Raw genomic sequence first — 13912 nt, 5'->3', positions numbered from 1 at the left:
ACAAAGCTCTTGTATGACAATATAGTCATTTAAATATTTAAACAGTCTATAGCTTTGTAAAAAAAAATTAATACTTAAATACCTTGATTTATTTATAGCAGCAAAGACCCTTTCAACATTATATGCAGATTTTCTTGCGCAATTTCATCTTTTCTGCTAATATAGAGGCCATTTTAGCTTTGTCCAAAATGAGAGAGAGAGAAAGAAAGAGAGAGGGAGGGAGAGAAAGATTTGTCTTTTCTTTTTTTCCCAGTAGTATAGACATTGCATCAGGGTAAAGCTGTGACGTGTGACCTCTATTTCATCAGACTCCTTGACCCCAGCAGGAAACAGTGACTATTGATCGGCTGGAGGAACGGACATGAGCCGCTCGGCTGTTCTTTATTCTGAGATCATACCAGTGAGGGAACATTTTATTTGATGAAGTCAAAGAACGACACTCCCTTCAGGACAACTCTCTCTCTCCCTCTCTGTGTGTGTGTTCTTAACCTTAGCTATGCTTTGGGGACAAATTTGCTGAAAATGTCCCTGGAATGCTCTTTAATCTGACAAAACTCATTGTGGGGAGATGTTCTCAAAAAGAAAAAGAGGTGGATAAATAATCATTTTATTTGTATACATAGGTTCAATCTTTCGTTGGGTTTAGTTTTTTGACATGTGAGGCATACAAATAAGAGAACATTTGTGCATATTTTCAGTTATAATTTGCATATTGGTCAAAATGATTAATTCACAAGGCCAAATAAATATTGCTGCTCAAAAAGCCTCAAGAACCACATCAAACACACATTCATTACAATAATAAATCGTTCTGAAAAGATTTGACGTTAATTGCATGTGATCATTTTGCCAAGTCTAATTCAAGAACAGCGATGCTGAGCATTTTGCAACTTGATGTTAAAAGTTCTCCCATCTCTCTAGAAGCGCAGAGAAGTGCTCTGTCGGATCAGTTACATTATTGATACCAAGCTCAAAATTGAGTGCTGAAACCAGTGTTCTTGAGTCAAAATCAGATTGCTCCTTAAGCTCTGCTTTTGTAAAGTAAGCATCTAAATGCCACTCACAGGATTTGACAGCAAATATAATATCTGGGTTTCGTGAGCAGTTTTTTGAAACCCTTGTTTAAGAGCGCATGGACCATACGATATGAAGTAGTGTACTGTTTGTTCTTTTTTATATACTGTACAGAAAAAAAACAAGGTTCAAATGCTGAAAAAGTCGATAGACCCTTTTCACATGATGTTGATGATGCTTTTCAAAAGTCATCAGTATCCTAAATCCTCCAATTTTTTATATTTAGATTTACTTTTTAAATGTGTGCCGATTTATTAAGCTGTGCTTTTTTATTATATTATATTTGCATATCAAATTACAAAAAAAAAATTAAAAACTACATAATGGCTTTGCGTCAAAAAACACAGCAAAATTGCAAATTCATTTGATGTCAAACATCCAGACATCCAGACATCGATGCCCTTTTGACCACAACTATTGACACAAAAAGCATTATAACATTATGACAAAAGAAATGTTTTACTCATCTGAATGATTAAATTCCAAATTCCAAGTTTTCATTGGATTTTATGCGTGTGAACCACCTTGTTGTGAAAATGACAGCAAATTAATATCTCTGTTCATTTCTTTTAGTTAATCGTGTAATCGATTTTTGACATGTTTTTTTTAAGATGTTAATATGATGTTGTTGATCGATGTCTGCACGTTTTTGACATCGTTTTGAGAATGTCCACTGAGCATGAGCAAGACAGTACGTTTGATATTATTCTTTTTCCTTGCTGTCGTCATGATTTTTATTTTTTGAAAACACCATTGTGGAAATTTTATTTTGTTATTTAAGCAAATTGGAATTCAATATATATATTTGCAAACTTCTGCTGCTGAGAAGACCATAAATGTGAATAAGGTTTATGGTGTGTGCAAAAGTGAGTGAGAGACCATGATTTATCCCCCTACAAGTGATACTCTAATGCCAGCACAAACTTTTGTTCAGTATGCCCTTTTACATATTTGACGTATCAACCTCTAACACCAACCTCCAGATAAGCACATTTTTCTGCTCAATTTTCCTGTCACCATATTGCTTTTCAATAATAGCAATGAACCACATCTTTGAAGTCAAGAGATATATTAAACAGGGCACAAACATCAACAATACATTAAAAACATGTCAAAAATGTAATGCAACTTTATGTCAAAACATTGTTGCCCATTTGACATCCACACATTGATGGCCTTAAAACAACCGAAATGACTCTTAAATTATTATAATATAAAAAAGTCTTTAAACTTTACATCTTTTTTTTTTAATCTGTAAACTACCTCAATATCAAAAGACATCAAATAGACATCTAACACTGACACCAAAAAACATGGTAAAATGTATGTGTTTTTGACGCCGATATATACATACATACTTGTATGTATGTACCAGGGTTGTTTATATCGAAGCTGATATTTAGCCGCACCATGTTAGTGTTTCGTAACATCTAATTTTAACGAGGTGGGTCATTAGCTCAAGGCTCAACTCCCAACCTGGAGGACCAGAACACACATACACAATAAACAAACAATTTAGCTTAACCAATTCACAAAGCACATAACTTTGGACTCCCGGAGGAATCCCACAAAAACACGGGGAGAACATGCAAACTCCACACAGAAATGTCAACTGACCTAGCCAGGGCTCGAACCAATGGCCTTCTTGTTGTGAGGCAGCAGCGCTACCCCTGCACCGATGTGCCGCCCTTTTGATTTCCTTATCAAGGTAGTCAAGTGAAGTTTTACAAATTAATTCCAAGAGGATCACGTGATTGATTGTGGCTGGTCCCACATCAACAATCATTGATAAACCAATCGAATGAATCGAAGCCTTCAATAAATAGCCCAGTTAGTCTTACCTCCATTGTTTTCATTTTTGATGAATCCCCCATCCACTTCATCTCTACCTTTTCTCCTTTACCGGGGGGAGCTCTCTATCTGATCTCAGACCCCCTTCTATGCTATGCAACCAAGCGAGAGCCCTGGGCTATCTCTGAGCTCAGAGTTCTATCCCGGGACAGCATGCATTAGCTGAGTGTTAACACTTGAAATGACATCAAATGTAGTTACAATTTTACATGTTTTTTGATGTCGTTATGACATCAAGGTGGATGCTGGATATGGTCAAGACTGTAAATTATATATATATATATATATATATATATATATATATATATATATATATATATATATATATATATATATATATATATATATATATATACGCACTACCTGACAAAAATGGCCTTGTCCCCATGTTACCTATCCATGTTGTGGGAATGAAACGTCAATTAATACGTCAGTAAAAAACTTGACTGTAGTTGATCATTTTGTATCACAAGTGGTTTATATGAAAGGAAAAGGCCTCTACAGTATGCTTAATATCCCAAATAATTATTTGATTAGGACAGTCATAGTGCAGTGAAATAAGAATTAATATAGTGTATGAGTCCCATGAGCTTGGATGACTGCATCCATACATCTCTGCAATGACAAATAACTTATTAATAAAGTCGCCTGGAAAAGAAAGTGTTCTTGCAGGACTTCATCAAGATTCTTGGGATTCACCTTCAATGCCTCCTTCATCTTACCACAGACATGCTTAATAATATTCATGTCTGGCGACTGGTCTGGCAAATATTTGAGCTGAGGTGGAGGCTGAAGTACGAGAAGGACCGCCATCCTGCTGAAGAGTTTGCCCTCTCCTGTGGTTTGTAATGTAATGGGCAGCACAAATGTCTTGATACCTCAGGCTGTTGATGTTACCATCCACTCTGCAGATCTCTCAAACAGCCCCATCCTGAATATAACCCCAAAATTTCTGTAAGAATCTTGGGTCTATGTGGGTTCCAATAGGTCTTCTGCAGTATGTGTGATGATTAAGATGCAGTTCAATGGATGATTCATCAGAAAATTCTACCTTCTGCCATTTTTCCAAATAATCAACTAGAAGTCAAGTTATTATATGTTGCTCTTATAACTGGGATTAACGACAAGACTTTTGTCAGGTAGGGTATATACAGTTGAAGTCAGAATTATTAGCTCCCTATAAATGTTTAAAAGAGCAAGAAAATTTTCATAGTGTGTCAAATAATATTTTTTTTCTTCTGGAGAAAGTCATATTTGTTTAATTTCGACTAGAATAAAAGCAGTTTTAATTTTTTTAAAATCCATTTTATGGTCAAAATTATTAAGCTATTTTTTTTTTTATTATTTTATTTATTTATTTATTTTTTTGGGATAGCCTACAGAACAAACCATTATTATAAAGTATAATACCTAATTACCCTTACCTGCCTAGTTAACCTAATTAACCTAGTTAAGCCTTGAAATATCACATTAAGTTGTAGAGAAGTGTCTTAAAAACACATCTAGTCAAATATTATTTCCTGTCATTATGGCAAAGATAAAAAAGATCAGTTATTAGAAATTAGTTTTTTTTATTATTATGTTTAGAACTGTATATATATATAAAAAATCTCTCCGTTAAACAGAAATTAAGGAAAAAAAATAAACAGGGGGGCTAATAATTCAAGGGGGCCAATAATTTTGACTTCAACTGTATATATTGGTGGTTGTCTCCCATTGAATGTTTTCCAAGTTTACCCATCTATGACAACTTCTGCTGCTGAGAAATCCATACATTTAAAAAAAGGGTCCTAGTGAGTGAGAGATCACAATATACCCCTTCAAGTGATACTCTAACACCCGCACAAACTTCTGTTCAGTATGCATTATATGCCCTTTTGCATTTTTGACATATCAACCTCCAACACCAACCTCCAGATAAGAAGCCATTTTTCCTCAGTCACCACGTTGCTTTCCGATAATAGCAATGAACCACATCTTTGAAGTCGAGTCATGAAAGATATTAAACTGGTGGGGGAAAAAATGTTAAAGCCATTCCCTGGTGTCATTCCCCCCTGTGATCCAAATCCTTGTTATCAAATACAAATTTGTCATTACAGAATTGAGCTCCACTGCCTCATATTCTGCCTTTAAATTGCCTGGGTTTCGGCGGACGGCTTCCTAAAGGCCACCTCGTGCTCTGACTGATAGTGGCCTGCGGTGCCCCAGATAAGAATCAGACTGAATGAGACGAGGGAATGAAGTGAAAGAGTGTTATATGTTACTCACCTCCACCAGCTTGTTGGCGTGTTCACGGAAGACCTGCGCATACTCCTTAACCTCTTTCTCGTTTCCGCTCTTGGCCGCCTCTATCAGCACCAGCAGAGGAACGTTGGTCTCCAGGAAGGAGTCGGATATGTGGTCCATAACGGCCTTCCTTAGCTAGAGAAAAGAGAGAAAGAGTTGGGATCAGCTTCTGTCCTACACAAACTGTCCAGCACTTGAACCTGTACTTAGAGCTCCCGCTTTCGAGCATTTACAAGCAGTGCACTCCAGGTTTAACACCTTTTCTAATGGAGAGCTTAAGAGTGTTCTTGCGATAAAAACAGCTAGATGGAGCGCAATGTGACTGAACAGAAGGTGCATTTATAGGTAGGTGCATTAGCACTGTTATGTAAACACTCAATACACTTGAGATGCTTCAAGAGTGTCTGCAAAACCCGGGGAATCACACTGTTCAAATCCAACTTAATTGTAGTTTTCCACTGGAAGTGTGTTATTTGAAATACACTGTTGTGAACAACAACAACAGCAATTATTGCTATTTATTGTACAGATCCGCATTACCTGATAATTTTTTACCATGTTCCTTAGTAAAACTGTCCCCCAAGACAACAGTTGTACCCTATCAAAGAGCTTAGAATGACCAAGAGGCGAAACTCAATAGAATGCTCCATTGCAACAGCAGCGCCCAGCAACAGCCCCAGATTCCGCTATTTTGGAGTGAAAGTGATCGGCTGTCCACTGGATCTTTTTGCTGTTGTGATGGAAAACTGCTGCTATGTTTTTTATTTATTTATTTTAAAAGTGCACTAAAGCTGAGATACAACCTAAAAAGACGACAATACAACACTTACTATCACAATCATCAGCACTTTTAATAGTTTATTTTACAGACTTATAATATGCTGTAGTTCTATTGGAGTTTTTTTTATTTCAAAACGGCCACCCACCATCTAGTGGCTGTTTCCCAAATTACACTCGAGTGTCACCTCTTTGTGATTCTATGCTCTTTGACCCTATGCCAGAAGTGTTAACACCAGAACTACCAAGGAGGCCACTTTGATCATTTTTAATTTTTAAAATTTAATAACTTTGTTGAAATAAAACACACATATCTTTAATACCCTAACTTTTCCTAAATATGTGTCTATTTTTAATAGCACTGTTATTTTATTAAAATTACAAAACAAAAGACTTAGGAGTGTTTCTACATTTAATTAACATGGCAGTCAAAACGATTGACTACTTTTCCTTGTTACTTTAAATATGCATGCCTCTATTGCCTAGCAACTTCCTGCTAACATTAGGTTGGCAAAAATTTTATTTTACTTCAGATAAGTCTCTCAAAACAGCAAATTCTATGACACAAAATCCCTTCTTCCCTTATTGTGAAAGTGAAAATGATAGTGAGGTGCGGACATTCGCAGGAGGTCCAGTAGTCGAACTATACATTTATCGCCTGCATTACCAAAATGATTGTATTTTTAGGGTGATGACTTAGTTAAATATGATGACAGACATTCAAAGCTTAATTTTAATCTCTCAAAAGAAGCTTTGAATGTAAATATGATGTGACAACTTGATGTCTTACAACGGTCAGAATGACTGCCATGATAATTCTATTAGTTAAAACATTCTGGTAGTTCCAATGTTACAAATATGAAGAAAATAAATTAAGAAATAAAACATAAATTAATAAATAAATAAGTAAATAGATAAACAAACAAACAAACAAACAAATAAATAAGTAAATAAATAAATAAATAAATAAATAAATAAATAAATAAATAAATAAATAAATAAATCATTCATTTTAATTTTGGGGTTATTTTAAAAGTTAAAAGACAAAAATAATTCAGTTTTATTTTTATACCGCTTAATGGTCAAGGATCATTTTTGACACCGTGAGGGTTAACATTTATATAATTATTTGGTTTCCTAAAACAGAATGTAATGTAATTTATGCTTGTTTTGATTTTAATCTTCAAGTCAATCTACAAATTTATTATGATATATAAATATATATTTTTTTAAATTCTGTTCAATATAGAAATGTATTGGGCTAAGGCCTTAAATCTCACTTCTCAAAGTGAACCAGATTTAAAAATGTACTTTAAAAAGTACATTTACATTTTTCTTCCATCCCCCTGGGTCTCAAACCACCCTGTGGGAAACACTTCCCATGTAATTTTCTTTGGAAACTTTGTAATTTTCAAAAAGTAAATTTCAAGACGCTAATATCAAAAAGTCTTTAAAAAAAAAAGAAAAAAAAAACACCTACTTTTTTTTATTAAATGTTATTTATGTTGCTTCAAATACTGTCATTTTATGGAATTTATAAGTTGTAGTATTGTTAATGTAGGATATCTATAATCTATTGTGCTCCAAAACAGTGTCAAATTTTGCAACTAGAAGATAGAAAACTGTCACTTTCGCCCAAATGGATCAACGGTTTTATTCAGATCACCATCAACTATAGTTTCTCATCACATAATAACCAATCAAATGATTTCTAGTATCTGTCATGCCCCGCCCCTTTCAAGTGGCTTCTCATTTGCTTTTAATTTGATGCACTATTACTGTCAGAGATGTGACAAAACTAATCACTATTGGCTGTTTTTTTTTTTTTTTTTAAGGGAACATAGCTACACTATGTACCACCCTCTCTTAATATTTTGGTTCAGATTATGTGAAACATCAGATTAAAAATGCATATTTCAAAGCATTTCATGGGACCTTTAAAGCTAATTGGTCAACAGTGTTATTCAAATTATAACAAAGCTATGACCACCTCGCCTAAAGATTTAGTATATCACTGCACCACATTCCTAGCCCACAGTTTCCCAATTTTGGATGAAATGTTACTGCATATTAAAGGCTTCTATTTCATGTATGATACTATAAACTAAAATACAGAAAACAATCATTTATTAAAAATAAGCTGACCAGTTTTTAAGAAGAAATATTAGTTACTGTTGAAATAAATGGGCAGCGCATTTCATTTTTATTCAAGCTTCATCGGATGAGGCTTTTACTGATTCTATTACTGTTATACTGCCAGGAATAACTATTTCTCCATAGCAAAAAGACAGCAGTAATACATTAATGCATTCATATGTTGCTTTAATATTGATATTGTGTGCTAACATTTTTATAAAAAGCAATAAGGTGCTCGAGAGCTTGCTGAATTGTGAATAAGTCACGGCCTACCATATTTTACTGCCTACAGAATACATGGATTCTATGTCTAGGCATAGCCAGCAAGTAAACTTTGTCAGCATCTAAAAAGAAAACTGAAGACAAGGAAGGAATAGTAAGCAACTTAAGGTTAAGTGCCTTGCTTAGGGGCACAATGCTAAAAGCTCACGGCTTGCTAATTGCGGTGATGAAGCTAGCAACCTTTTGGTCACTAGCCCTGAGCATAACCCAGCCTCACGTCAACTTATAACACAGAGGGATGCATTTAGCCTCGAGCTAAGAGAAAAGCCTAATATATCTCCTGATTTGCAAATATTAATACAACTATCATTAATGTTATAGCTACACAATCATCAGCTATTTTTATTTCATTCTAATTATTAGTCTAACGCAATCACGCAGTCATCAGCATAATTCACAGCTAAATGCCGAAAGAGCATTGTAGGCTCTTCTAATGGGGCTCTAGGTAGATTCCCACGACACGTGTCCTCTAATGGATGACGGGAAACACTCCTAACAAGCAATAATTATCATTCAGCGAGGCGCGCACATATCTTAACCAATTAAAAACCCTGAGCTAGGCTATGGTGGGCAGACAGTAATGATGAATTATGGCTAAAGACGACGCATAATCCATCACTGGCAAGAAACTTGGCCAGTCAGAACTTAAGCCGCCCTTTAAAGGAGACATGTCAGGATTTTTCCCACTCTTTCTCAGTTCAGCAGTCTGAAAGATTTAGCTTAAAAATTAAAAGAAGTGGGGTGTTTGTTGTGGGAATTATTATGAGTTTTGAGTTCAGGAGTTCTAGGAATTATTAAGAGAAGTTCACCAATAGTCCAATTCTTCATATTTAAAGTACAACTTATTTACAGTTGAAGTCAGAATTATTAGCTCCCCCTGAATTATTATAGCCCCCCTGTTTGTTTTTTTCCCCAATCTCTGTTTAACGGAGAGCAGATTTTTTTAACACATTTCTAAACATAATAGTTTTAATAAATTATCTCTAATAACTGATTTATTTTATCTTTGCCATGATGACATTAAATAATATTTGACCAGATATTTTTCAAGACACTTCTATACAGCTTAAAGTGGCATCTAAATTCACTTTAAGCTGTATAAAAAAAATAAAAATAAAAAACTTAAAATGGCTTTTAAAAATAGCTTTTATACTAGCCATAATAAAACAAATAAGACCTTTTTCCAGAGGAAAAAAATATTATCAAATATACTGTGAAAATTTCCCTGATCTGTTAAAGACCACTTGGGAAATATAAAAAAAAATAAATAAATCAAAAGGGGGCTAATAATTCTGACTTGAACTGTATACACTTCGAGATGTGAGAATATCTTCAACCAATGGTTATAAGTCAAGAGAAAGTAATTTGCTAAAAAGGCAACCTATATTGATAGCAGTTTTATAAAATATGTAGGTTTCAAAAAGGAAAACAGCTTTAAGACATTTACACAAGAACAGCAAACTCAAAATGTAAAATAAGCATCATGTCTTGCTATATCTATCTAAAGAGCTGCAGCTCAAAGAGAAAGGAAATATTTTACAATACAAATAAGCCTGACAAGCTTTTATTTGATAAATTTACATTTTCCATCATATTATGATGTTAAATAATCACATCAGCACCTGAGCAAATGATAAGCTTTTGGGTTAGTTCAATCCAAATGTGGTCAACAATTACAATTTTTAATTACAAAGTAGTCGTCGGTGTCACGATCGCCAGCGGAAATGTTGGCTCCAGCTGGCTATCATCTGGAAACTCACTCAACACACAAGTCCGCTGGTGATCGTGACAGTTGGGTTGATTGTTTGTTGGAATTTAAATTTTTAATTTTTTTCATTTTCACCCAAATTTGAAGATTGAAACAAGGCAAAAAAGATTAAAATAGATTAAATATCTACAGTGTTTGCAGAGTTTAATCAACAATTTTATGTACCATTCTCAAGCTAATGAATAATTGAAATGACTGAAATCAAGTAATATTTAAGTTGGTCAAATTTTACTATAAGTTTGTATTAGTTAACCCTCAGGGGTCTGATGTGATTTTGGGGTCCTCGAGAATTTTTGACATGCACTGACATTTGTGTTGTTTTCAGTATCTTAAAAACATGTTAGTAACTAAAGTGTAATAACACCGTAAACAGCACAAGCTGGGCTACAAAAATATCTAAGCAGCATGTGTGTATGTGATTGTGTTTTTGAGAAAGAAATGTTTATGTGTGGTTAGTGAAAAAATAAAATTGTCAGTTGGTGTATTTACCAATATAAAAAATGAACAATATATTTATCACATTTTTTATCTTTCACTGTAGAAAAATACTGATTAGGCTAAATCAAATTAACCTTATTGATCATTTTAACTTTTATTATATTAAAATTACTTACAACAGCTTAACTAGTTTAACTCTCATGTTTAAACCAGTTTAGTTATAGTTAAAATCAACTAAAAACCTATGTTGTCAAGACTAATTGATAAAAATTTTTACAGTGTTGTTACTGTTAGTAAATGAAAATACAGTTGGTAAATGAAGTTTAACAAACTATTTTTGAGAGGAGCATGTGATATGATTGATTGCGGCTGGTCTCTCATTTGTAATCCCAAATTATCCAATTAGATTGTTCCAAGCCTACAAAAAATAGACTGATTACGCCCTACTGCCTTATCTTTGTTTTGGAAGAATCCCCCTTTCCACCCCATCTCCTCCTTTTTCTTCTTTTACCAGGGGAAGCTCTCGAGACCTACCTAATCTCTGACCCCCTTATATTGAGCCCTGGGCTCAATTATTTCCGAACTCAGAGTTCTCTCCTGGGACAGCATGGCAAAGCTGCTAATAGCGTCAAGTAATATCTAAGTGTGAACTCTTGAAATAAACTGTAAAACCCAAAAAGTTAAGGTAACTCAAATCGTTCGAGGAAACCGATTGCAACAAACCATTAAACATTAAAGTCTAATCCTAATGAGTACTGTGAACTTAATCCATTTGAGAAAATGAAACAATTTAAGCACAGCAAAAAAAAAATAAAAAAATGAAGAGAACTCAAACCAACTGAGTACTGTAAAACCCACTAAGTTAAGGCAACTCAAACCATTTGAGACAAATCATATGAGTTCAAAAACTAATCTATGAGTACTGTGAATTTGCTCCACCTAAGTAAAAGTATTGAGGTATTTAATTAACTCATTGCCTTCAACAACGAGTTCAAAACTCTTTTCAAATGAGTAGAATTAACTTTCAGTAAATTTTGAGTTAACTACACTCATTTCATTTAATAGAGTTCACTTTTGGGTTTTACAGTAAATACCTTAACTAACAATTAATCAAACCTTATTTTAAAGTGTGACGAATTTTGTAATAAAAATACAGATCTTAGAAACAGATAGAAAACAAAATGATTAGTTAAATCATTAGAACTTAATAGAAGCCACGGAACTGTGAGGTTTAGCCCTTCTCACTGGCATGCAAGTAAGTTTAAAGCTAGAGTGTCATGTGGAACAGGCCATGAAAGCAAAGCCAAGCATGAGAACGTCATCTTTTCAATCACTGTATAGCACCTATTGGAGGAGGTCTTGGCCATCTGAGCATGAAATTCACAAAACAGAGAACACTTCGTAGGTAATGATCCTTCTCCCGGTGTGCCGATGATTTAATTGAAATGTTTTAATGAACCTTGGCTCCCTTTCTCTAATAACCTCTGGAAAAGGATGTGTGCTTTCCTTCATAATGGTTAGGGTTTACCCTAGGGAAAATTACATTGAGGGGAAAAAAAGGAGGCAAAATGTATAATTTTAAAGATATGCCCTAAAAATTTTTTTGATTTATATAGAGTGCACACGAGCCATGTGTACAAATCGACTATGTGAAAAAGAAGAACAGTACTAGTCCTTGAATAGAGTAATTAATAATCTTAAACTGGGACTCTATGTGATGGATTCCAGTCCCCTCCACCCCTTCTTTAAATTAATTTCCCAGTTCTCACGGAGCTTGAGAGCAAGTCATCTGTCTCTGCATTTTTTAAATAAGATTATTTAAGCCATAATTATTTTCCTTTGACATCGACCGTGGCATTTTAGGGTCATTTCCGTTTGCATCTTATCATCATTATGCCAGCGAGATTAATTTCTGTTTACTAGCAAAGTCTCATTTTCTGGTTGCAGACCTTTAAACCTTTATCAAATCTAGTCCATGTTGTAAATGTGCCAACATGTCAAATCCAACATGTGATTATATCACAAGAAATAGCTCAAGTTTTCCAACAGCATAGGAAAGACAACAAGTAGCCCACAGTGAGACCGCTCGTGCCTAATGTCTTTTTCAAAGAGCGAATTGAAGTTATAGTCATGTAATCTCAAGACTAAATTGGAAAAAAAGCTTGACGAATGGAGTGCACCGCCGACTCCTTGCAGACTACAAAAACAGCAAGCCAAAAATTGGAAACACAGAAGAGAGGAAGTGCTTTGCTTTAAATTGCTCTGAGGGACTGAAAAAAATGGAAATCTTGTGATCCTACCTGTCATCTTCCCCTCTCTCTGTTATTCTGCCTCTCTCCCCAATTTCTCCCTAATCCTTTGTTCTCTTCGTCCATATGGTAGTGAATTGCCGGTATAAAAATCAGCATAGCAAACTCAATCAAGCCAAACTCAAATGGAAACAAAGACGAAATGAGGAAGAAAGCGTGCACTTGGCCAACCCGGGCGGAGGATAAATCTTTCATTGACACAAAATGGGGGAGATCTTAAGGGATGAGATTAGCCAGTGTTTGTTTATTTTATTCTTCTGTAATTTACTTAGTTTAAGGCTCAGAACAAAGCCGACAGATGTTTTACTTTTTAATTCGAGTTCATTATGATTTTGATTTTCACATCCTCCACCACTTTTTAATGTAAAATGTAATTTCAGAAAATGTATTGGTATATTTCCCATATTATATTAAGTCCATATGAAATGCATATGAAATGCTATTGCTAGTGTTTAGGTGAAAATTATATAAATCTGTGCAAATTAATCTACTGAGTTTTAGTAATCTTCAATCAAGTCTGACCATTGCTTCCAAATTTAGAGCGGCAGTCCTTTCCTGTTGACATCGGTTTAATATTCTGCAAGAGAAATAAAACCCGCCCTCTTTCGGTTCAAGTCTACCTCAGAATATTTTTAAAAAATGCTTCATGATGGACGTGGAGCCAAAGAGCTTAGAATGACCAAGAGGCGACACTCAATATAACGTTCCATTGTAACAGCAGCGCCCAGCAACAGCCCTGGATTCCGCCATTTTGGAGTGAAAGTGATCGGCTGTCCATTGGATCTCATTACTGTCTCTATGGGAAGCAGCTGCTTTGTTTTTTTATTTTTTTATTTAAAAAGTGCATTAAAGCTGAGATATAACCTGAAAGATGACAATACAACACTTATCATCATAATCATCAGCACTTTTAATAGTTTATTTTACCGACTTATAATGTGCTGTTGTTCTATTGGAGTTTTCATTCCAAAATGTCCGCCGTGTCCTCTAG

General features: G+C 34.6%; 1 protein-coding gene across 4 annotated transcripts in view; it reads right to left on the bottom strand.

The window, feature by feature from the left end:
* The window catches only part of ctnna2 (catenin (cadherin-associated protein), alpha 2), an 814561-nt gene that overhangs the window by 147917 nt on the left and 652732 nt on the right, over positions 1-13912 (bottom strand). For all 4 annotated transcript variants that reach the window (XM_005160072.6, NM_001159372.1, XM_073948054.1 and 1 more), the window contains one exon: positions 5194-5346. In XM_005160072.6, the coding sequence (XP_005160129.1) occupies positions 5194-5346 (153 nt within the window). The remainder of the gene's footprint in view (positions 1-5193; positions 5347-13912) is intronic.

Source organism: Danio rerio, chromosome 1, assembly GCF_049306965.1.
Source record: "Danio rerio strain Tuebingen ecotype United States chromosome 1, GRCz12tu, whole genome shotgun sequence".
In the NCBI taxonomy this organism is placed as follows: Eukaryota; Metazoa; Chordata; class Actinopteri; order Cypriniformes; family Danionidae; genus Danio; species Danio rerio.
Note: the sequence above shows the minus strand (reverse complement) of the source record. Positions and strands in the feature narration are given on the sequence as shown.